Below are 26,063 nucleotides of genomic sequence, written 5' to 3'. Positions count from 1 at the left end.
TAGGCAGCTGCTGAGCTTAACCAGGGACAGGTGGTGAAGCAATTAAGTGATCCAGTGTAATGCACTAAGGTTTAAACTTACATACAAAACAGTACATCATTCCTGAAGAGACAGAAAACTCGGACTAATTATTTTAAAATGGCGTCTGTGGCTAAGTTTCTCTCTCCAAATAAAGAAACTTGATTATGAATGTATCCCTAAGACTTAACCCATACTGCTTTTCATTCCCCCCTAGAAAAAAGTTTTCCACGAAGAGCTAAATTCATCAGTGCATGCTCTTTAATGAACTCATTAAGTCACAGTTCAAGTGGCACCACACTTACTAGTTACAAAACATTTATGAAACATCTATTCTTTATAGTCTTAATTACAAGATACTCTAATATTTTAGTGAAGCATCAGATATAATTACAGTGCATTATATACAGAGTACAGAAATATTTTTATAGGAAAAAAAATAAATAGAAAAAAATATGTAAACATCCTGAGTGAAATTCTGCTGCCACTGAAGTCAGTTACAGAACTGTCATAGATACAAGCACAGGCAGAATTTCACCCCTCTTTTTAAAGCATACAGCAGTGCACATAACTTCATTTGAAACAGTTTAAAGTGCATACAACAGTATAAAAAAAAATAATTCATAAGCTTTTGAAAGTTTTACATATACAGATTTCATTCGTATCTATTACGTCTCCTCAATCCTATCTCTTCTGATTCAATGGCATCTTTGTGTATCATTTCTTGGTCTTCTACCACATCTGGCTCAAACTGATGTACTTCACATTCATCACATAATTCATGCTCTTCTATTTTGTAATCATTATCAATATCCTCAAGCAAATCTTCATTACTGTCATCTTCTCTGTCATCCATTTCTTTCTCTTGAGAATGTTCAGCGAATGACTGAATAAGATCTTCAAGTTTCTCATTACAAATGTGGCTGACATCTTATAATTAAAAAAAAAAAGTAAGTTTAAATTACTAGAAAGGCTCAAAATTTCAAGGGTCAGTTTAGAAGCAGAATTTGTTTGTTTTCTCTCTTTTATTAAGACTCAACTAATGCAAAAATTCCCCAAATTTCTACTGAACCATTCTTAACATTTAAGATTTCTCTTGGACTACTACACACCTCTTGGAAATCTCCAGTTGAAACTAATACACAATTTGATGTTTGGTACATTATGCAAGCATTACCCACTGCCTCAGAGGTTCCCATCTGGGAATCCGCAGACTACAGTTACTCCAATACTAACAGACTGCTAAGGAACTCACATTCAAGAAGCCCATTTTAACAAAGCAGAACATGACTGTGTGGTCTATCCTAGCTCAATGTCTTTTAGCACCTATTCTTAAAAAAAATCATGATGTATCAAAAATTTGAAGTTAGATACACCTCAAACAGGAATAATGGTACTCCTCCAGAATAAAATTAATTCCACACACATTACCTAAGATGCAGGAGCTGAATATTATTATAGTAAGATCTGTTTATTCTTTTAAAATATAAACTACTTAGTTATCCATCCTGCTGGAAATCAAAGTACCTTTCATCTTGTTTTCTGATTTATCCAATCCACTTTCTTTCATCAGTCGTCTAATTGATTGGAGCTGTGTCATTATTTCATCTTTCTGCTCACAAGCTAAAGCATTAACACTAGAAAAAAAGACAGATGTCACCAGCTGAAAGATTACCTTGGAAGTGAGTGCTTGATAATAATGCTCAAGATTGCAGTATTTCCTTCCGTGGATAAACACCTTAGTTAAGTTAGCAATACGTTTAGCTCAAGCTTTTCTTTGAGAACTGTCTCTTGAGAAGTGGGGAGCCCATCACATACACCTACTGAATAATCTAGTCACTGAATTCTAACACTGGAGCCCCAATGGCCAAGGTTGAGTAATGAGTACTGAAAGAAACAATTATCCAAAGTGATTTTATTTTTAGTACAACAATGCCTAATACAGAACTTTACAGTTTAGAGGCTTTTCTCATTTATTTCAGATTTTGTTTACGCTCTCTCCTCCCCATCACTACTAGAAATTTGTTAGGCAAATTGGTCAGTGAATTTGCTGCTTAATAGTTTCAGCACACATTAAGTTCAGAAGCACACTAAAGGAACAATCACTAAATTCTGCATGTTTTAAACTCGGCTTCATGAAGGATGTCAGTCTACACAAAATGGACTGCATGGATACTTTTATTTCCAATAGATGGGTAAGGCCCTAGCTTCTTAAGAAAAGATCATCTCTAAAACCACAAGGAGGTTATATTACTTATTCCCTTGTTACACTAAACAGAGAAGTTATATTTCCCTGAAACACACGCAATCACTTAACAGTGTTAACACTTAACAATGTTAACACTTAACACTTCAAAACACAAAAATAAGCAGCCATACCTTGATAACTAGTTTTGTCTTCTAATTATATCAAAAGGTGGAAACTCTTTCTGATACCAGAAATCTAATTCCCACATGGGCTTTCAAATGCTACTGAGCTTAAGTGTTTTTTCAGTATTAGTCTCCTTGGTCAATATTCAAGTTTAACTTGTTAAGTGACAGTAGCATGATTGTAAGTCTGAGCTTTTGCATGTATGTTTGGTGAACAAGAGACAGGAGATGTCTGTGGAAAAGATCACGAACTGCAGAAGAAAACTATTACCTGCAAAAGGCTACAGAATCAATAAGTAATTAAAGAAGGCTCCTAAACACTGTTCCTTACCTATATATAAGGAACATTTTAAGAACTCTCTGTCAACATTTTGGAGAATTTCAATTCACAGAAAACAATACTAACTGAGATGTTTTAGAAACACTCACCAGTTTGACAGTGGATCCAACTGAGTCAATAAAGAATTTAACATTTTCTCTGTCTGTGCTAAATGCTGCTCCAGTTCTAAAAGCTGATGCTCTAACAAAAAACAAAAGCAAAAAAAAAGAGGGAGGCAGGGCCGGGGGGGTGGGGGCAAGAGGGAGAGAACATTGTAAGAAATGTATTTACAATACCAAAACGATACTAATTTACATTTTTGGTTGGGCAGATTCAAAAACAGGAAGGTTTTTTCCTCTATAAAATTCTAGAATATGAAAACAGAGTGGTGAGGGTAAGAACAGAAGCCTTATTACGTGTGACCAAAAGTCCTTCTCATTCAATAACTTGTCTCCAATAGTGCGCAAAAAGAGAACACCTTGGCAGAAACTGAGCGATAACATGGCTCTCACCTTCCCAGCTTCAAGAACTATGCAGTTCCAAGACTTCCTGAGGTAAAAATAGTGTATTTATACTTAATATAGTCATGAATTTGCCCACTCACACCTCGCAAATACATTCAACACTTAATGCACTAGAGTTGAGAGGAGTAACTCCTCCTAAAATACTATTAAACTGTGAAGAAAGAAAAATGCAACACGCAAGGATGGCAAGTAGGCAGTGTAGAAAATCACTGCTGAACCTGATTACAGCTCTGGTGTACAGAGACACCAAAAGAGGCTGCTAATTGTTTAATTAACTAAAAATGTGTCTGTACAAGGGGCAAAAAATGTATGAAAACAGCTCAACTTTGATGTGCCTGACTGTTTCTCCAAAGGAAAGCCTGCTTCTTGGCACATGCAGAATAGACTGAATCAGACAGCCAAGAGTGCTCCGTATCATGAAGAAAAAGAGAGTATCATTTATTCTGCCTCTTCTACAAACAGTTAATGTTTTTGTCAGGTCTCCAATTTGACCCAGAAATTCAACAGTCTCTGTAATTGTTTATCCATACTGTTCCACTATCAATACAGTTTAAAGCAGATCATTATATCCTTTTTAAATACCCTATTAATTCTAAAGAGTATTATATCCTATTTAAACATCCTATTATACTGAAGAAAATTGAACAGGTCTTAAGTAAGAAAAACATCAGACATTAAAAGGCAGACAACCATCCTGTATTAGTATAGCTAGTTTAAAGAATATTACCATTTGGAGATTTCAAACAAACCTCTACCAAGTGTTTCAAGTACACAGAATAACAAAGTGGTTTTTTGTAGGTTCCTAACTGCACGTAAGGAACTTAGAAGATGGTTCTCATTTAGCTAGACTGCATCAACAAAAATATGTAGCTTGTTCCAGCAGGAAATATGCATTTTTGGTGAACATATGCATTCTGAATGGCTATCTTACCCGTTTCCTTTGCCTTGTCTTCTGTACTTTTTTCCTTTTTGGAGAGACTTTCTTCATGTGACTTCATCTTTAATAAATATAATCATGTTAGAAGACTTCATCACTATTTGTATATTAAGAATAAAAATGCATTTAGAAATTTACTGAAATTAAATAGCAACCACAGAAATGTGCTCCATTAATGAAACTTTTATTCTGCCATGCCTTCTTCCTATCTTAAACTAACACTTCGGATTTTAAGCAGTGACAACATGACTGACAAAAGTTGTAAAAGAAAGCAGTTGCTATTTCAACTCCAGTTTTCAAAAATGAACAGAAGGAACCTTCTAGGTTACTGGATCCACTCTCCTATCATTAACTAGGAGGTAAAACTTCTTTCTTAAAGTAATAAAGATGCTATTATAGAAATAATTACATCTCAGTCCCACAAGTGTAAAGAGTTTTAACACCCAAAGTATTGTTTTTATGATGTTTAAATCTTATTTACAAACTAATTAATTTTTAAAACCAAACTGGTCTGCCTCTATGTTCATCTTGCTAAGCTGTTGTATTTTTCTCACATACGAGATGATATGAAACTGACTATGGAAATGAAGATGCTGTCTCCGGTCCTGTTCAGGTTTAAGTTTTTTTTTTTCCCTGAAGGCAAGCAACAATGTTCCAGGTGCACTCTCAGCACTGCAAGTGCTGTAACATCTCTTACCATAAAACAATAAATAGCAAGACTGATATTTAAAAAAAAAAAAACAACAGCAAAAAACCCACAACTGATCATGTGTTCTACTTTTTTAATTTACTAATGATAGAAAAGGTATCACATGTCACAGGTAACAGCCTATGTTGCAGCTGCATGACCAAACGAGAAGTCCTAAATAAAAGGTCTAGACTACTCACTATTCTATCTAATTGCTAATCTAAGACTATTACTCTGCAGGAGTCGTCTATCTCCTTCCCATACTCAATCTCATTCTGAAGAATGAAAAGGAAGTGAAATACTGATGAGGCTTAAGTTACAACCTCAGGTAACAGCACTGTTTAGGTTCTCAGATTCTTATTGGGGGGGAGGGGGGGAGGAGGGGATGCGGGGAAGGGAGGTGAGGTGTTAAGATTCTTACTTCTTTAAGTGTCTAAAAAAAGATCAATCAGAAACCTTCATTAGGAAGAATCAGATATGCTGTAATTTTAACTTTGGAGCTCACATTCAAAGTCAAACCTAGCAATAAATGGCTTTTGGACAACCACATACATGGACTCAGAATTGGGGGGGGGAACCCAAACCAGTTACATTTCCTTCTAATTTCAATAATTTAATGCTTTTCTTATGGCTTACCTTAAGAAATTTGTATGCTGCAAACACTCCCACTCCAAGAGCATACAACGGCATGAGGGTGAATGCTAATTCTCTACCATTTCCTCTTGTTCTCTCACTCTTTATCTCTTTTTCCATTGCATTTCTCATCTGCTGAATACTCTGATAAGTATTACTCTCAGAATTTCCTGGATTCAGGTGAACTTGATGAACTGTCTGAGGACTACCTTAAAAAATTAAATTGAGAGAAAGAAGACAAAGTTAGAAAGGAAATTAAGAGTCCAATTAGTTTCACAACTGGAATTAAATTGTTTCCTTCTTGTGTGATCATCTTTGTTCATCACTATTCTAAGATGGTGTGGTCAGTCCTGCATCCAAATAAAGTTACAAAAAAAAAAAAATTAAAAATCACTGTTTCATGAATAGAATGCAAAGTTAAATCTATGTAGCAAAGACCCTCAAACTAAGTTTCTATCTTTCTTTAAGATGCAAGTTTTAAGTTTCTTCCTTTACAACAACATTGTCAAACCCACAGCAAACCACAGAAAGGTAGACGTAACAAGAAACAACTTACATCTTGAAATTAAAGCATATTCAGAGAAACTATTAATAATGCTGAGAACAATGTTACAAATTAGTATTTTTCCTCTGTAACAAAGAAAGGATTTAAGTACAAACTGAATTGTCTAGTCCCAGAAAATAAAAAGTTTTGTTGAAATACACATGCTGTGTTGCTGCTTTCATTATTTTGACAGTAAATTCAGTGTTACATGGATATTCCCACAGGCTTAGAAGTGCTGTACCTCTGCAAATCAAATATTTAGCAGGGAAAGATTACACAATAGCAAAGAGATGCAACCTTGGAAGTCTGAAGTATTTTTCCATGTAATTTGCCTGCCAAAACAGGCAGCAGATAAAACAGCCAGTGTCATTGCTTGACTTAGGAATTAGGTTATTTGGTAGTTAAACCTGGGGTCATGGGACACGCACATGAGAAACAGTGCTATCAGCTAAAGAATGCAGATGCTTGCAGAGACAGACAGCAGGTGACTGGGGAGCTGTGAAGTTTAACACTGATGTCTCAACTGACTGCTTAGCCTTATACCTTAAAATCCCCTTGAACATTTAGTTCCTCATAATTTAATATCCCAGAACTAAGTATGGGTAAAACAAGGTTCACATTATATAAAAACTCGCAAACGGAAGACCATTATGCCAATCACTCCTTGTCAATTAATACTGAAACAGTGGCATTTCAAGAATTTACAGTAACATAACTCAAGTGTGCAAGAGACAGCCACAATCAGGTGGAGAAAAAAATTAACATAAGTTACAACTCCCAGTGAAACAACTGTTCGGCTACAGCTTCTTCCAAATACAAGAGAAAAAGGAATCTAATTCTGCTAAACTAAGCTGGTACTTTGTGATAAGAGATCTTGAACAGTGGTTTAGAATTGTCTAAAATGAGTTAGCCAGAAAAGTTTTTCAGACTTCCAGGAATGACCCTGACTGTAGCGACATTTACTATCAGCTCGGCAGTCAAGTCATGCCAGGCATCACTGCAAGTTCTTCCACATCCCATTGCTCAGTTTGCAACATGCCCATTTGGAGTAGACCTTTTAGCTGTATGTTTGCTCACTGGAACTCGAAGCAGAACTGGACAGTTACACAAAAAATTAAACACCCTGGCTCACAGAAGCAGAACTCAAGCTACCTTAATCATTTAATTCAAGTTCAGGCAGACATTCTCCTTTCAACAAAAGCAGGTTTAGACTTACTAAAACTGCACTAACGAATCTGGAAATCACGTTTGATCTCACATGTAGTCTTCCTTCTTTCAGTTCTATTTGTTTTTAATGTAAATGAGGAGATTTACTAAAATACCTAGTATCACAGATGAAAAAATTTCCACAGGTCATAGGAATACGAATGTGGTCAAGGGAAACACCACCTTCCTGGCACAGAGGAGGAACGTTGAATCCTAATGGAGTCCAGTGTCCTGCACCAAATTTATCTCACAGAAGAAAGAGCAGAGTGAGTACTGGCCAAACAGGAGAAAAGAAGAACCCAGACAGGTGAGAACAGCAGATCTGCCTGAAATTTATTTTATGCAGTGCTGGGCCAATACATCAGTAGAAGCAGAGGCATGTGAAACGTTGCTTTTTTCAAGGTTTGGTTTTAAAAGAATTTTATCTATAGGAAATGACAGCTACCATATAAATTAAAAGTAATCAAGCAAAACAGATCAGGCTAGAGCTTATGAAGCACAGTAAGTTCGACATCAGCTGGGAAGAACATGGTAGCAGCTCAAGCCTCACTTTTTCTGCCTCCCAGGGAAAACCACAGACACGTAATTTGGAGGATTACAGCAACTATCTACCTTTTGGTTTACAATGCCTTGGAAGGCATCACCAATGAATCTCAGAGCTACCTCAAGAAAGCAGGCTTTTTGTAATTTTCCAGAACAGAAGCGGACCTTTGGACCTTGAGCTAAATCCTCAGCTGACGTAGTGACACAGTTTAACATACATTTATACCACTCAAGCTTTCACAAGGGGTAAGGCTCTAGCCCATTCAATGATATCTTTTCTAAAGAGGCATCTTGGACTCTTTCCAATACACTACCTGATAAATCTCATACGATTCTGTGCTAACGTTTGCTAACAGTAACACTTGGCTCCCTTATCGCAATTCTAACACGCGGTGAATTCTTTCCTCTGACACCTCACAGCTACTCATCTGTTGGAGTAACCATGCCTGTCCCTGCAGGCGCTACTCGTCAAACTGCCCTGATAAGATACACTTCCAGTAACAGGGCGTCATCTGCATTTAAAAGTGATGCTCTTAAGACAACGCAGACAAAAATCCACACAGTAACGAACTAGAGAAGCAGAACATGAAGGCGGGGGGCGGGAAGGGGGTGTGGAAGGTTAAGGCGAGGCGGCGAGAGCACAGGCGCCGGCCCGGAGCCGTCTGACACGGCCTTTCCCCCTCGCAGCCCGCGTACAACGCCCAGCGCCTCCCGCCGGACGAGGCACAGCCCTCTCCGTTGCCGGGGGGCTCCCTTCGAGCCCGCCCGAGAGAGGGACCGGCTCCCAGCAGCTCCCGCAGGGAACGCACAACCCCGCCGCGGCCACCGCCACGGCTCCTACCTCTGCGGTGCTGACGGGGATCGTAATGGCCGGGGCCGGCCTTGCCGCCCCGCGGAGACCGGCCGGCCCTCCCGCCTCCTCCCCCGAACATCCTGGGCATGACGACGAAGACACAAAGCACCAGCACCACCGACACCACCACCTGCTGCACCGCCGACAGCACCATGGCCGCCGCCTCCTCCCTCCGCCGCCTCACCTACCAACGAGCCGCCGCCCAGCGCGAAGGAGAGGCGCCCGCGCGGCTGACGCTCCCCTCCCGGCGGCGCAGCGCCCCCCAGCGGGCTCCCCAGCGTCACGCCGCTCCAAGGGTCGGGCGGGAAGTTCCCGGCCGGAGAAGGTTCTGGAAGAAGCCGCGGGAGGGGGTGGGGGGTGCAGGGCAGGGACCCCTCACGCAAGACCCCGGCACCTGGGGCCATGAGGCCGTGGGTGGCGGTGCTGGCCTTGTGGGAGGTGCTGAGGGCTGCAGCTGGGCGGTCGCCCGCCTTACCGAGCACCGTGGATCAGGCCTTCATCGAGGCCTGCGTGCGCGTCCACAACGAGCTCCGCACCAAGGTCCAGCCGGCTGCCAGCAACATGCGGTACATGGTAGGGACAGGCCCCGGGGGGGGCGTGGGTGGCTCCACAGCCCCGCCGGGGGGGTGGGAGAGTGGGCCGGGGGTCTCTCGGTAGTCCCCGGGTGAGGCGACCAGGCTGGCATCACTGGCTGGTGTTCAGATATCATCACGTTTATTTGATAGGAAATATGGTAATGAGTTGAGTCAGTTGTAGACAGGTGAGTCTCGGAACAGCAGGCGTGATGCAGTGACACAGGGCAGCCGACGATGTTCACGTTTCACTCCAAGGAGTTTCTGCTTAGGAAGAAGCAGTGGTCCAGCAGCAGGACTGATCCAGAAGAGTTAGGCTCTTCATCAAAATGAAGGATGTAAACTGCAGTCCTGGGGCTGAAGGGGATTTCTGGTGGCAAGGAAGAATCTTTGCTTGTCATAACCAAAACAAACTGCACGTGAAAATTTTTGCTGGAGAAGTTTAAGCAAAGCTGAAGAAGATGCAGAAAAAGTGGATGTTTGATGTTTAGTCCACTTCATATCGCAAGAGGAAAATGTTGTGAGCAATGAGCAGCTAAAGGATGAGTACCCTGAGGAAGGCTTGGGAACACGCTCGTGCTGTGGTGGGATACTGATGGCAAAGAATGCCGTTTGCTTGGGTGGGTTTGCAGCCAGAATGGCAGGTATGGGGGTATGACCCTGGAAGTGAAGAAGCTTCTGAAAGACACCAGACCCAGTTTTAGTACTCAGGAATAGGGAAACCAGGAAAAATTATGAATAAAGGTATGCATGTAGAAATATGGTTAGAAAAAAATAAAGACCTTAGGGAGAAAACCGTATTGGCAGCCATAGAGACTGAGTGTGAACTGGAATGTACGAACACCAATAAACCTAGGCAATAAAACACAGGATCTTTTACATAAGACATAAAACTAGGTACTTTAATGGTAGAGGAAACATGCTGAAAAACAATCATGACTGGTAGACAAATACCAAAGATCGTTCATGTTCAAGAATCAGAAGCTTTGTTAATGGTGGCAGACTGCAAAGAAGAGGTAGCAGAATGAGTTAGTGGCCAAACATTGGCATGTTTACCTCATGATGCTGCCTTTGTAAAATGATCGTAGGAGGAGTAAATATTTGTTTCTTGGGGCTCTCTTAAAAATACTTAAAATATTTATACATCTGAATCTATAGGAGCTGTGCATTTTTACTTTGAATTAATTTTTATGTACCAAATAGAAATCCTTAGTGACCTGTTCAACAAAAAAATTACCAGAAAAAGTTTAATGTTTAATTAATGTGACAGTAATTTCTTATCTGAAGATAAAAGTGTATTTCAGACATCTTTTCAGTTGCTAGCAAGTGCTCTTATAATTTTCAACAGTGAAGGGGGAAAACAAACTCGTCTAATGAAATTAGTTCATATTTCTGTGCTGCAACAGGAAAAGTCAATGAAACTAAAACACGGGTACTTGCCTAAATAAGGGAAAGGATTTCTTTATGAAACTCCAGCATACGATATCTATCTGTACTTTATTGCCTGACTGGTTTTGTCTGATTATCTATGATCCGGTTGTAAATTAACATTGCACAACTATTTCACCTTTCATGTTTTGCAGACTTGGGATGCAGCTTTGGCAAGGACTGCAAGGGCATGGGCAAATAAATGCATTTTTGAACATAATGTATACTTAAGTCAGAAACATCAGTGCCATCCTAATTTCACATCTATTGGAGAGAATATTTGGGTTGGAAGTCATCAAGCATTCTATGTTGCTGATGCTGTTAAATCGTGGTATAATGAAGTCAGATTCTATATTTTTGCAGTGCAGAAGTGTACTAAGGTTTGCGGTCATTACATTCAGGTAAGAGTTATCTTCGGTTAAATATCCTGTATAGTGCCTACCAGATGAATCAGTAGGGGCTGTAAATAATACAGGGTTGTATATATGATTTGTAGTGACTGGCAGTTTACCGTCTTTTGTAATCTCAAGCAGTGGCTGTACTGCTGGTTACCCCTGCACTGGTTCACCTCTTTGTCTTGTATAATAATCCATTCTTCATGTCCACAATATTGGCCCCACTGAAAGCCTCGCTCCTCGTTTCATTGTATCAGTACTACATGAACTTTATCATTTAATGTTCTCTAGCTGCGAAGCCACACAGTTCTGAATTCTGTAAGTTTGGAGATGCTGTTCGAAGTAATCACAGTAATTGCAGAATGTCTGTGGGTACTCCTTCATAGAAACGTTAACAGAAGGACAAAACCCAGCCAAAGTAAATTGTATTCTTTGCAAATCTTGTAAAAAAGGAAGGGAAAAAAAAGAGCATCAACAACAAAAGAGGCAATTTATGATATATTTCTGATTTCTCAGTGGTAATTCTGACAAACTTAATTCTGCTGAGAAAGTAAAGATTTTCTTAGAATACTTAATGTTTTAAATGGATTTATTCATTCCCATCTTTAAAAAATAAGCTTTGCAGTAGAATTAGTTTCATCTATGAGCAAACGCATAATATTTCACTGATCTGAAACAGATGATAATTTTAACATCAGGTAGATCTTATCTAGTAAAAGTGACTCTTTAAATTCTTATCTCAGTATTCAAAGATGCTTAGATTGCTCTCTGTGCAAATTACAGTTGATAATACTGTGCAGTATACTTAGCGTGAAAATGTTACCGTTCACAACAGTAGCTGCGAGGTTCTTTTTGAGTAGACTTTGGATTGTGAAATGAAAATACTTAAAGTTACCAGAATCATTTACAGAGCATTTTTGTTCGGGTCTTTTTGCACGTCTTTTATGTCTTTTCTCACTTATTTCCCCTCAAGTGTTAATTTTTGTTTCGTGCCCCTGGTTCTGCCTGTAACAAACTCAAAAGCAAGGCTGGAGGATTGAAGTTTTGCTGTTCATTGGGCAGTAAATCTTTAGAAGATCAGAACTAGACAATATCTTTGGAAAATATTTTTCATTTTTTCTCTGGCACAGTAAATTATAAAAAGTTACGTAGCAAGGTAGTTCCTAGCATTTTAAGATTTGCTGTTCAACCTTGTCTACATAGAATTCTGGAGCTTTTTGCACTTTTCTCTTGGGGTGATGTTCACTTCTAAGCTTTCTTTCCCCTGATTAATGTTGCTTGCTCCTTTTGTGTTACACATAGTTAAGTAGTATCAAAATGTTCATGCATTTCAGGCAGTATTTCAGGCAGAATTACAAAGGAAACTAATCACTAGAAAAAAACAAGTAGAGTTAAAAAGGGTTTGTCGTGGTTTAACCCCAGCCAGCAACTAAGCACCACTCAGCCGCTCACTCAATCCCCACGCAGTGGGATGGGGAGAAAATCTGGAAGAGAAGTAAAACTCGTGGGTTGAGATAAGAACGGTTTAATAGAACAGAAAAGAAGAAACTAATAATGATAATGATAACACTAATAAAGTGACAGCAGTAATGATAAAAGGATTGGAATATACAAATGATGCACAGTGCAATAGCTCACCACCTGCTGATCGATGCCCAGTCAGTCCCCGAGCAGCGATCCCCCCATCCCCACTCCCCCCAGTTTATATACTGGGCATGATGTCACATGGTATGGAATAACCCGTTGGCCAGCTTGGGTCAGCTGCCCTGGCTGTGTCCCCTCCCAACTTCTTGTGTCCCTCCAGCTTTCTCGCTGGCTGGGCATGAGAAGCTGAAAAATCCTTGACTTTAGACTAAACGCCACTTAGCAACAACTGAAAACATCAGTGTTATCAACATTCTTCTCATACTGAACTCAAAACCATAGCACTGTACCAGCTACTAGGAAGACAATTAACTCAATCCCAGCTGAAACCAGGACAGGGTTAAACACCAATGAACATGTAAAAGTACATATGTCATCCAAATTGATAATCAAAGGCCATGCATTATCCAGGAGCCATGATGGACTTGAAGGCTCAGACACAAAATTGAAAATGGGTAAAATTTACAAATCATAAATGGATAGGTTGTGTAGACCTGCTAAGAGAACCATGACACAGAAATCTCAAAATGGTGGAAATCTCAAAAAGCTATGTGAAGCTGTTACATGAAGGCCCCTGAAATGCTTAGTCCTTAATCCAGGATTCAGGTAACACCACATTAAACATTAAGGTCCTTTTCGAAGAAAGGTTATGTCTGTTGAACATAACCACTTCTTGCAGTTACAGTTGAAGAGGTGGAACTTTTGGGGATGTTCAAATCAGTCTGTTGGTCTGAGACCTGTACTTTTCGTACTGGGGAGATACCGAGAGTAATCCACTATGTCTTTAAATTTTCCAGAAGTGGAATGTATGATCATCCAGGTGTTCTAGGTATATAGTTAAACATTTTTACCTGAATTCAGTACCATTTGGTTAGTCATATGCAGAAGGTATAGGAAGAATCATAGAATCATAGAATCATTTCGGTTGGAAAAGACCTTCAAGATCATCGAGTCCAACCATTAACCATGCCCCCTAAACCATGCCCTGGAGTACCCTGTCCACTCGCTTTTTGAATACCTCCAGGGATGGTGAATCAACCACTTCCCTGGGCAGCCCATTCCAATGTTTGACAACCCTCTCAGTAAAAAAATTTTTCCTAATATCTAACCTAAATCTCCCTTGCCTCAACTTGAGGCCATTTCCTCTTGTCCTATCTCCAGACACCTGACAGAAGAGACCAACACCCACCTCACTACAACCCCCTTTCAGGTAGTTGTAGAGAGCGATAAGGTCTCCCCTCAGCCTCCTCTTTTCTAGACTGAACAACCCCAGGTCCTTCAGCTGCTCCTCATAAGACTTGTGCTCCAGGCCCCTCACCAACTTGGTTGCCCTTCTCTGGACACACTCAAGCAGCTCAATGTCTTTCCTGTAGTGAGGGGCCCAAAACTGAACACAGGACTCGAGGTGCGGCCTCACCAGTGCCGAGTACAGGGGAACAATCACCTCCCAGTTCCTGCTCCCAAGAAAAAACAGATGCCCAGGCTGTAAGTGTTAGTAAACCATCTTCTCTTAAGTATGGCAGATAACACTCGTTAGTCTGACAATGCGCAGTGGTAAAGCTTTCAGACTTAAGTTTACAGTAGTTATCAGCCAGACCACTTCTAGCACAACAGGAGAAGCTCTTCTTGCAGACCTAAGTTATGAATGTTCAAATTAAGGAGCTGTTGGGTAGTTGCCACTAATTTCCCTTTTGTTCCATGGAATCTATCACGAATTCAGTGACTCTTACTGAACTTGTTCTGTAGAAGATTGTGGAAACTTGCAGCGTAGGTCACTTCATCTTGAGGGGTGAATATTTAGAAGTTCATCTTAAAAAGCTTGCTTACCAGCAATTTTTTTAAATGTGTAAAAAGGTCAGATGCTGCAAATGAAAATATTATGTAGGCTCTCTGAAAATAACGGAAACTTTCTAGATATTAGACTAGGTTACTGTTGAGTGTAGTTTTTAATTTATTTTAAAAGCTTTTTTTTTTTTAGGTTGTTTGGGACAATTCATATAAAATAGGCTGTGCTGTTACTCTATGTAGGAAAGTTGCAGGAATACGAAATGCAGTAAATTTTGTTTGCAACTATTCACCAGGGTAAGTTGCTGGTTTAAATGTAATAAAAAAATGAAAGCAATTGTAATGACATTTAGCTGAAAGTAAATTGGGTTCTTTATTTATTGGTAGCCTTGTAAATGCAATCAGAGAAAACGATGGTTGTCTAATTCAGTTACCAAGACAGCCATGAGCATTAGAACATGTACTTGCTTAGCTTTTTAATCTGTCAGCTTTACTGATAAATCTCATTCTGTGCCAGTCTTAAACAAACAAATCCCAGAATTAGCTCATGCTCCACTTCACTGATTTTTTTTTTTTCATATGAAACAGAATCAATGAGAAAGTTGCTGCAGGCAACTGCTGTCAGAGCTGGAATTACCTCTTGCAGTTTTATAGATTTTTTTCAATTGCACTTTAGCTTTTTACACTATTTTTTTTTTCCTTAGAAATGATGGAAATAATAGCACAGTTGTTAGATCAGTTGCTTTTCCTTTCTGTGTAACTGAGTAAAATAAAATTACTTATCATTTCTTGCATCTTTAATGGCTGTGATTATACCAAATGCTATTTAAGCATTAGAAAACAGTAAATGATCAATGCAAGAAAAAGCTAACTGCAAAATGTGATTTTACATTTAAATTCATATTCTAAAAAAACATAGGTCCCAGCCAGTGCTGTTCCTAAAGCAGGAGGAGGTTGAAAACAGGCAGATAGTTTTAAAATAATATATTTTGTCTCATAGTAATGCACAGTCCATAATCAAGCACATGCATATGCAATCTGTTTGTCATTTTAAAAACATAACATAGCTTGTGAGCTTGTGAGCTTGCATGACAACTGTTTTTTCTTCTAGCAAACCTGGGCCACTATTGGGGAGTTAAATTAGCCTGAACTAAAAAATTCATTGAGCCCTGCCCATCTCTCTTCCAGTACCACAAAACTGGACTTGAACTTGAAATGTTATTTTGAAACTTGCTGGGGTATGGAACTTTGTTGTTTTCTTTTTAAAATCTGAACTGAAGTGTTTCCAGTTGCCAGTGCAGCATAATGACTGACATCCACAGTGGTCTTTAAAGCCTTGTCACTTGAGAATTTTCTCATTTGTAACAACATACCATGTTGGTTTGCTGTGCTGTTCTGCACATCCTGGAGAACTGATAGCTAAGCTGAATAGCTGTCTGAGATGAGGTCTAACATGCCATTGTTCTTCTGTCCACTGCTTAATACCAAGAATGCTCATCTCTACGTCACCACAGAAACAAGTGGAGTTAGAGTAGACAGAGCATCATCTAACAGCCTTTTGCTTTCCTAAACTGTCTGGAAAAATAGGTAAACCTTAACCTTGCCACCAATCATCACCACGCTCCAGATACTAGAACACCCTTTTCCAACTTGACCTTCATGACTCCTTGAAGTTTGGACCCTTAGTGCTCAGTTACCCTGCTAGGATAGCAGTTTCTTTTCAGAATTGAGGATGCACCAATTTAAGGACCACCTTGCTAAAATTACTTTATTCAGTGTACCAGTTTTACAGTGTAGCCCTTTTATAGCTCTTTTCTGAAGGTCTGCTGCTGGGACCATCCATCTCTGAGATGCCCAGACTATACTTCCCCCTGTTTAAAGAGAAGCTTACCATACTTTGGAATGTGCCCTGTCCTGTCATCATTCTCATACTTAAAGTTAGCTGCCACATGCTTGCTACCAGGCTCTGTTTGTCATGCTGTTCTTCTCATCTCTTCTACCTACCTTCTTCTTGGTAGGTGAATCTTCATCTTCATGCTCAGTTTTCTCTCACACATTTGGAAATTGTATATAAAAATTACCAGGATGACTATATTACAAGGTGGTTAGAAATACCAAACACCATCAGAGACAGATGGACCGTAGATGTCATTGCTAAGATTTATTCAGTTCAATTCAAACAGTTGCTCTTATTTATGCTACTGTTTTACTGCTCTTTAGGAAACTTTATCACAAGTCTACATTAGCAGAAGGGGAAACCTGTTCTGGTTTTGGAGCTGTAAGTTTCCACTTATTTTAGAGCAAACAACCTTATAACTGCTTTCTGTTGTGAGTTTATGATGACACATTCAGATCTTACAGAATTCAAACAGCTGTATTTGTGGTTTCAGATTAGGATTTGTAGTGGTTGAGGTTATCCCAGCACTCTTAAAAAGAATAAGATGCCTTTAAACAGCAAGATACCTTCTTAGATATTCCTATCAGTCTGTCTTACAGGTAGTACCTGTACTTCATGAGTTTTAAGTGCTGTGAATCCAAATACTGTCATTTTACCTTTTCACATCAAAAGAGGATTCATTGAGGTCATGGATATTGGCAGGGACAGGATATCCCCATTTTCCTGTTCGGCAGATCATGGCATCCTCAAAACAAGAGATGTGTCCTGGCTTTCAACAGATGTGGAAAAACTACCTCCTTTTCCCAACTTCACTCGATGCTTCTCAGTTCTTCTGTTGTAAGAAAAAATGATAATCCGTGATACTTCTATGCTGCTGGGAATACAAATAACATCTCATTGCCTTTTTGTTATTGTACCTTTCCATGAATATGACCTTCCAGGTCTCCACCACCTCTTTAGAAAGATAAGTGGCATCAGTCCCCGACAGGTGGCTGTATCTGCCATTTTTAGGACTCAATTTCTCCTGAAGAAGTTGTGGGAGTTAAAATGTTAGAGCACCTCAGTGGATAGTCAATAAAGTGGTAAATGGAAATCTCTCTAAGTAAATATGAAGTGATACACATGGGGGAAAAGGCGGTCACCTATAAAACCATGGAAGATGTCAGCTCAATACTCGCTAGCTGTCAGAAGCAAATGAAAAAGTAGTAATGATTAATTAAATTAAATGATTACTCTTTAAGAGTAAAACATAAAACATAATAATGTCACTTTTCATGGAGACAGCCTTTTAGTTTCTATTGCCTAAACCAGCAAGACAAGTGAAATTTAAAGCCCATATGATAGTCTCTCATATATTTTATTCCATTTAAGTAGCATAGTCTTCAGAAGCCACCTGAAGCTCCTTGTGAGAGTGACTTTTTTTCTCCCTCCAGAAGTTAATTTGTGACTTTTTTCCCATTCCTTATGCCTTCTCAATGAGGGAGCACTCTACAACCTTGGTGTTAACTGATCTGTAAATAGATGAATAGATAGATAGATTTACTTATTTGTAATAACAAGATAAGGCCTCTCAGAGAAAAAGGCAAGGCCTTTCATCTCTCTCAATCTGTGGCGGAGAGTTCTATCAGTCTTCTGAAAGAGGATTTCACAGTGGATTATGAACTGTGTGAAGTAGTAGTGTAATTACCACTTAAAGTGGAAGCCTTTGATACCAAGAAAGACTTGCTGAATTGCAGCTCAGGCAACATCTGTAGCTTCTTTGTATTGCATTCCTGCAATTGAAACATGCATGGTCACCAAGTGGGTCTGCTTTCACACCCTTATGAGGCATTATGCTCTTGCCAGAACTTCTAGAAGCAACGTTTTGTCCTTCAGTCTTTCTTATTCTGGATTCTGAGACCCTTTTTAAGATAAGTCTGTGGTCTGCTCTTTGGAATCACACATGCTATGAATGTATATGTGGACAATCGCCCAAAAGATATGTTACTTAACCTGTAACTTTATTTTTGAGGTATTTATGTATACATACATATATTAACAACTTACTTTGCCACTGTTCTCTGACCAGGTCAAAACCTATGTTCAATTCTTGGGATCAGAAGATCCCCATTCCATTTTATCACTGCCTGGACTGCATGTTGGGGCATGTGGTTGCATTATGCATTATGCCACTGTAGATGCTGCTGGGATAAAACTCAGGCCAACAGTGTACCTGTGCACAATGTATATAAAAGACATTTCAAAGAAGAATAGTAGCAAGTAAGTTGCAGGTAATCTTTCGGTGTGTTCTTCTCCCTCCAACTTGTACAACAGTATTATACCAACCCTTACATCTGTATGTCTGGTGGGTAGCTCTTTTTTATAAACATAGATGATACAGGGTGTAAATACAGACTTAGAATCCTGAAAACGTTATCACAAGTCTTGGTGCAAATTATCTGCTTTGAGGAGTGCCCACTATGGAGGTGAGTAGAGTGACAAACCAACCTAACTATAATAGCCCACAGTCCTTTGAGGGGACTAAATCTGCCCCTGTGTTCCCAGGATTAGGCTATGAAACCTAGCATTGCTTCATCTTTTTGAATGGATGCAGCATAGACTAGGTACTGTGTTTCCCATGACCTAGTAGTAGAGTATAGACAGCCAGGATGATGGTTATCTGCATTATCATTTTCAGCAGTTATGTGTATAAGGAGCCTTTCTGAGAATGTGCAGTGGAAGTACTGTGGGCTGATCTTTATACTTAAAAACTTTGGCTCTGCTTGGATGAAATACTTAAGCATGTAAGGGTCCCAGTGTCTTCACTAAGAGTGCATACTGACTCTTGGACATTTGTGTTTTGTGGAATGAAGCTCATAAGATTTCTTTTTTTGCTAAATAGTTGGTTTCAAGCTATTTGGGAGTGTGTCAGCTTTAAAATTTTCCACTCTAAAATCCTCATTTTACCTCAGTTGAAACGAAGCTCCATCCAGAACATTCTGTTTTAGTAGTTCATATACCAGTGTAAAATTTGAATAAAAAGCCCGAGTATTTTCCCATAAGAAAAATAATAGCTTTTTAAGATTCTTTTCTTTCACAGGGACAGAACAATGAAAATTAAAAGAAGGAAAATTATTCTGATGTTTTTAATGAATTATCAGGCATTTATTATATTTTCAGTGTATTTACTTCAACAAATGATTTAAGATATTTAACAAATCACTTAAAATTATCTATGAAACTTTTCTTTTTCCTTTGTAGTGGTAACGTTCTAAGAAGACCATATATAGAAGGAAAATCATGCAGTAATTGTGCAAAAGGGGACACCTGTGAAAATAAACTATGTAGTAAGTAAAAGCAAATGTAAAATGCAATATGTAAAATGAAATAATACAACCATCTACTTGATAAAGAATGCTGCAAGCTTTGTTTTACTCCTTGATGGTGCTCACTCAGGTCCAATTCACAACTAATTTAGAACTATTCTTAAGGCCATTTACATTCAGGAAACAGATAGTTCATGTTTTACTGATTGTGGGCCTCTGACCATTATGAAGTCTTCATTTGATTATAGACAGGTATAATTCATGATGTAGTTAAAAGTATTACTGTTTCTATTGCACTCCACTGACTTCATTAATCATACCAAAGAAATCAGCATCTACGTACTTTTGAAAGCAGCATTTAGCAGCAGCTCTTGAGTATTCTCATAGGCCTTCAGAAACTGCAAAGCTACTAATCACTTGTATTTAGACTAAAATATTTAAATTGCAGTTACTGAGTCTGTTGTGACTGTTTTGTGCAGCCACAGCAAAATTACATTGGAGCATCAGTATAGCTGATGCTTATACACTCTGTAAGCAGTCACGGTAACTGTGGGAAAGTCATTCTGGGTCTGTAATTCGTGCTAGAGTTATAAAAGAAATTATTCACAGAGGCACATTGTCTTTCTCACCTGGTTATGTCTGTGGGAAAAGGGACTGCATACTGATTTAATTCTCTAGCTATCAAATATTTTCCCCATGGCAAATAGGATTCATTCCTTAAATGGGGTAATTCTTTTAACTCTATTCTTGTAAAGAAAATGAATTAGAGTCATGAATTGCTAAGTATGCATCATGTTTGATGGAATGAAACATTAAGAGACAGTAGGTCGTCTCTCTTCAGAAAGTTCTAGACCTGACAACTTCCACCTACTGGGAAGTCACAAGCTGGAAGTTTCCTGTGGCTAAAGTTAGAACATATGTTTTTAAGTTTCATTTAGTAAACTGGGAATAAGACTTGTGGGTTTTGTTTAACAGTTAGTTATTGTATTTGCTCAATATATTTGTTAGTATAGCTTTAAAAACATTCAGCAATCCTGTAGGTCTTAATTTTTAGGTAGCAGACACCTCTGAAAAACAGATAAAAGGAATACCCAGTTATACTTGATCCCAGGGTTAGGCCTCACTTAGGAAACAGTCTGTCTCCTATTCTCATTCATAAAATTGTGTTTCATAGTATTTACTAGCTCATGTGTAAATTCTGAATATTTAAACACTACTTATTATTTTGAAAAAGACAAAGGAGAGAGGGTTCAAACTGAAAATAAAGGGGCTGTATAATACGTCCCTCTCCCCCATCGATGTCATTGTTATAAACAGTAATAGCTTTATGGAGACATTAATATTATGAAGTATTGGGTTTAGTTTTTATCAAAACATTTTAGCTTGTGTTTTATTTGTGACGTTTATCAATGGGATTCTCAGAGTTTTTCAAATTCTATTAACTTTAAATCTGATGAGTTTGTTTTAGCTAGCTCGTAAAGATTTAAGGAAAGAGAAGTCATGGCTGGCTGTTTCTGTTTCTTTTTTCCCTTTTTCCAGGAAATCCAGAACGTGATAAAATTATCTGTATGTATTACAATTTTACACTTCTACTTATATTTCTTAGTTACTTCAAATGTATGTACTCCCCATAAATCTTATATTTATATGCTTATTTGTAGATTATTCAAGATGGCACCCCCCTTGGGAGTTCAGAATTGTATGCAGTGAGGCTTGTATCAGTCTTGTAGTTTTGAGAGCATCACTGATGTTTCTTGCTTTTGTAGCTGTTTATTTTATCAAAAAACACTTTACAAACATGCATATGTCCACCTAACTGGATTTGAAATACATATTGTCTTCTGAAGATACTTGCTAATGAATTAAGCAAAAAAGTCATATTTACATAACTTTAAAGACAACTTTCTTTGACAATAATTTTGTTGCCATTATTTTATGCTCCTTAGAGAAAGCTAACATGCCAAAATAAGTGAAATTCTAGGTGGTTAAAACCCATATTGGGAAAATATTAAGCTAAAGATGGTATCTGGTAAGGTTTGGAGCCTTATTTTTAAATACCGAATTTCCCAAAACTGTGATGTACTCTGTTCCTGGAATTCAAGGAGAACAGTATGTGTCAGTTAAACAACTGTTAAAATTCATACTAAGCCAATATTTGAAATCACAATTGCTTAATTTAGGTGCTGAGAGAAACCTAGCATCATATCATGTACTGAGTCCTGTTTCCTAGAGTGACAGAATGTTCTGAATAGAATGTATAAAGTCAGAAGATGTTATACAAAGATGGTTCTTTAGAAGTCTTGATGTTTGTGAAGTTAGTACAACTTGGTATTTATAAGTTAATGCATTTATTTTTGCTCATTCAAAATGCGAAGCTTTAGATTTATTATTATTTTGTTCCTAACTCCCTCTAAACCTTGTGCTTAATTTTCATTTTTTTTATTCCTTGTTTTAACGTGTACCGTTACTTACGTATAGCATATTTCCTGTTTTGTAAGTGTTCTAAAGTTTTAATAATAATTTTTCTTTGTTTTATCTTGAAACTTGCTCAAGTCCATTTAATCAACAGAGATTTTACTATTCTATATCCAAGGCATGAAGTCTTTCATTAATATGCTTTAATTTCACTTTCTCCAAAAGACCAATTAAATTTATACAAGAATCTGAAGCTTTTTTCCTTCTAGCAAAAATCTAGCAAACTAGATTTTTTCCTGATTGTATCAGTCTTTTCTAGTGAATACCAATATGACTGTATGAAAGTTCATTATTCTTAGGTAATGTCTCACCATTGTTTTAAAATGAACAAACAAAAAACCCCACAAATTCTGCTATTTTCTTAATGTTCAGAACTCAAATTAAGCCTAAAGGAAGCTTCTGTGAGTTCAACTTTAGGAACTAATTTGTCTGTCTTTCTCTGTGTGCGATTGACAATTTAGGTCTAAAACATTTCAATTTATTATCCAAATCTATACTGATAATTCCATTGATTATATAAAAAAATAACTTATTTTAAGTCTCAAAGAAAATAAGATAGACTTTTATTGTAGATTAATTTAAAATTAGGCATGTGCTAGCTATTTCTTCTGTAAGTTTTCTAAAATTACTAAAATACAGAACAGACTTTTCAAATAAAAGTTTTATTATTTAAACCTTGGATTACATTCTCAAATCTAGAAGCATAATACTATATACCTAAACCCATAAATAGGTGGCTCCTACACGCAAAATCGTGCAGTATGAACATTCCTGAGCAGCAGCTTATCCCATTGGTTTACCTGGAAGTTGCTGATATTCACCATCTCGGAAGATAAAATCATTATTTAGATGCTGGTTTAGAGTTGAAAAGCTTATTTCAGAGCTAAATTTCAGACGTCTGTAAGGAAAAAGTTTCGTTAGTACCTGAAATAGAAAATTTGGTACTACAATAAAGCTCTTTCAAGTTTTAAAGTGTTAATATTGCATCATTTTAAGATGCTGCCTTTTTACTAACAAAACCTGCCATTTACATTCAGTTATTAAAACACAAGTTTTCCTACTTGGAGCTGTGAGATAACCTGGAAGAAATTCATATCTAACACAGTAATTCCTATCCCTGAGAATAACTGTCCTTCTTGTCATTTAGTAACTCGATTACAGTTACGACTGTGACAATCAGAGTATGCCCTGGAGAGAAGGCAAAGTTGAAAAAGAGCTCTGCGGTCTCCCAGAGCTTTAGAAAAACCTCAGTTCTTACTGGCCGTATTTATGCCAGGCTGATAGTAGCCCTTTCACCTGAGACATAGTTTTAGTGTTTTTCCTGAGCTAAGCAGTGTGGAATTTGCAACACTGAATGATATACAGATAGTGATGCCATCAGATCCTGTATCAATAAATGAAGTAGTTTTCCGTCCATTAAAATATTTTTCCATTCTGCTTTCCTGAACTTGTGATACAAGGTTTCTTTCCTCATAGCTGGTTCTCATGGTGTCCACACAAAATACATACAGTTTGCCCCATTCCCCAGTGTGGTGTCTTTGGGAGGAAATCTAGGAATGGCTGAGAAGATAGTTCATTCCTAGATCTCCTTTCTAAAAACAGCGTAGATGTGGACTGTAATGCCTTGCTGTATCTTCTCTCAGGAGATTCCATTACTCCGTAATATTCCGACAGTATTGTAGCAGTTCTTGAACTTTCACACTTTCATGCTGCTGCTGTGCGCCACCCATTTCTGGTGTTATCCTGTGGAAACAGGCTTATGATGGACAGCAGAAAAGCCTTCTCATTTTTCAAACGCCTTGAATTTAAGAACAAAGAAGGAAATGTGACAAATTATAGCAATTTAAGTTCAAGAAATTGAAATCACGTATGAAGGGCAAGGAAGGTAACCAGAGATCCTCTCCAGCTAGGCAAATACTTATATTCTCTAACAAGCTTCCTGTATCTGCGTTGTTGAGATCGTGCTAAATCCTTCGTCCTGCGCAACCTGCTGAAGGTTTGGCTCCATCAAGGAATCACAGCAGGGTTGCGGTTGGCAGGGACCTCTGGAGGTCATCTGGTCCAGCCCCCTGCTCAAGCAGGGCCACCTAGACCTGGTTGCACAGGACCATGTTCAGATGGCTTTTGAGTATCTCCATGGATGGAGACTCTGCAGCCTCCCAGGGCAACCTGTGCCAGTGTTTGGTCACCCTCACAGTCAAAACGTGTTTTCTGATGTTGAGAGGGAACCTCCTGTGTTTCAGTTTGTGTGCATTGCCTCTTGTCCCGTCACTGGGCACCACTGAGCAGAGCCTGGCTCTCTCACCCTTACACCCTCCTTTCAGGTATTCGTACGGTTCAGGAGGCTGCTGTCTTCCACAGCGTTACCACTGCCTGTCGTCTTCCCTTCACAGTCTTTAGCAGAGCTATCGCCAAAGGCAGGAGCCGGCCTTTCACACTTCCCGTCTCCTTTGGTTGAGGGGAGGGAGTGAAACAGGCTGTCCTTGTGGGGCAAAGTAGATGTGACAAAGCAGATGTCTTGACTGTCGGGAGGTGGGCACCCCCGGGGAAAGAACTCCTGCCAGCCTGCTGTGCTTTGGTCCGTGTGAGATCCCAGCACTTTGTGGAGAGAACGCAGCAAGTAATGCAGCGTGACTTTGCTCAGTTAGGCCAAGGGGCATCATTGCAGTAAGCAATTATTACAGTAAAACTACCTGCAGTCCAACCACGTTCTGATGACCTCCCCTCTTAACTGTGAGGCTGTTTGCAGCCTCATTGTTACAAAGCAATTGCAAGATTTTTTTTTAGCTTTTAATAAATACAGAATAATTCTTGTGGAAATCCAGTACCACCACCATCCTTTCATTTAATCTGTTTTCTGCCCTGAGGTGAGATTGTGTAATAGAAGTAGCGATGTATGTCAGAATATTAGTTTATTCACAGGTCTGGAAGGGCAAGTGATCTTGCAGCTGCCTTATCCCGCGGACGGAACAAGAAACCCCAGCAGATCCCCCCCCGTTTGTTCAGCTGACCCTAGTAAGTCAAGGACAAACAGATTCTCTCCCCAACACAAGTAACAATAGTCGGTGGGGAAGTTGATGATTTGAGGACAAAATTAAATGTAATTTTACAGATTCCCAGGCATCTTGGATATCTGTAATAGTCTGTAGTCCACCAGCCTTTAGTCCTGTGGCTGAATTGTACATTAGGGAAAAACTAAGAATCTGAGCTTTTATGTTTCCAGCCATTTTAAACTGAAGGCAGGAGGTGAGAAGTGAGACAGGGAGATGTAAACATGGGCATTTTTTCAAAATCATTGGGCTGTACAGCTTCCTGCTGATACCCAGCTCATAGCGCTAAATTTCACTTGAGATCTGTGCAGGGACAGGCAATGCTTGTATTGTCCAGACAAATACAACGTGATATCCAAATCCCAAAGCTTAATTTTCATCTGGTTTACAAGATCCACTGATTAATGCTGGCAAAGGATTATAACTCTCTTCGTGTGAAAACATTGGTTATAGATGCTTGAGGGCAGGCTGGACTTCTGCTTTAATTATAGACAGAATCACTAGATGGAGCCAGAGTCCTCTCTGCAGGAAAACATCTAACCTGGCCTGTCTGTCCTGCATATGTCAAAATTTCCTACTTCATAAAGACCTCGGTTCAGTTTCCCAGCACAGAATTTCAACTGCGTGCATAATATAACTGCAAGATCACGGCACTGCTAAATTATTGGTGCAGTTTTAGTGTGGTGATAGTTTTTGTGCAAATTGCATGTAGTTGTAATATAATCGTGGCTTTACAGTAAGTCTAGCTGACCAGCGGCTTTAGATTCTGATAGATTGCATGGGCACTATTAGAAAAGAAAAAGAAAGAGAAAACATACTTACTTTGTAGTTTCAAGGGAATATTCAGCTGGAGAAATAACTGGCAGCAAACTGCCCT

The 26,063-nt window shown here is 38.8% G+C and overlaps 2 protein-coding genes across 2 annotated transcripts; one reads left to right on the top strand and one right to left on the bottom strand.

The window, feature by feature from the left end:
• Positions 1 to 257: 257 nt before the first annotated feature.
• Positions 258 to 8,825, bottom strand: CCDC107 (coiled-coil domain containing 107). Its single transcript, XM_052774671.1, has 6 exons — positions 8,624 to 8,825; positions 5,493 to 5,698; positions 4,163 to 4,229; positions 2,818 to 2,908; positions 1,546 to 1,655; positions 258 to 948 (listed from the first exon to the last, which is right to left on the bottom strand). The coding sequence occupies exons 1-6, from the start codon at positions 8,787 to 8,789 to the stop codon at positions 674 to 676; spliced, it is 915 nt and encodes a 304-aa protein (XP_052630631.1). The 5' UTR covers positions 8,790 to 8,825; the 3' UTR covers positions 258 to 673.
• A 195-nt stretch (positions 8,826 to 9,020) lies between these two features.
• Positions 9,021 to 21,930, top strand: LOC128135704 (GLIPR1-like protein 2). The gene is made up of 6 exons (XM_052774772.1): positions 9,021 to 9,208; positions 10,791 to 11,036; positions 14,653 to 14,756; positions 19,597 to 19,682; positions 21,201 to 21,227; positions 21,323 to 21,930. The coding sequence occupies exons 1-6, from the start codon at positions 9,038 to 9,040 to the stop codon at positions 21,475 to 21,477; spliced, it is 789 nt and encodes a 262-aa protein (XP_052630732.1). The 5' UTR covers positions 9,021 to 9,037; the 3' UTR covers positions 21,478 to 21,930.
• The last annotated feature ends 4,133 nt before the right edge of the window (positions 21,931 to 26,063 follow it).

Source organism: Harpia harpyja, chromosome 23 (genome assembly GCF_026419915.1).
Source record: "Harpia harpyja isolate bHarHar1 chromosome 23, bHarHar1 primary haplotype, whole genome shotgun sequence".
Taxonomy (NCBI): Eukaryota; Metazoa; Chordata; class Aves; order Accipitriformes; family Accipitridae; genus Harpia; species Harpia harpyja.
Note: the sequence above shows the minus strand (reverse complement) of the source record. Positions and strands in the feature narration are given on the sequence as shown.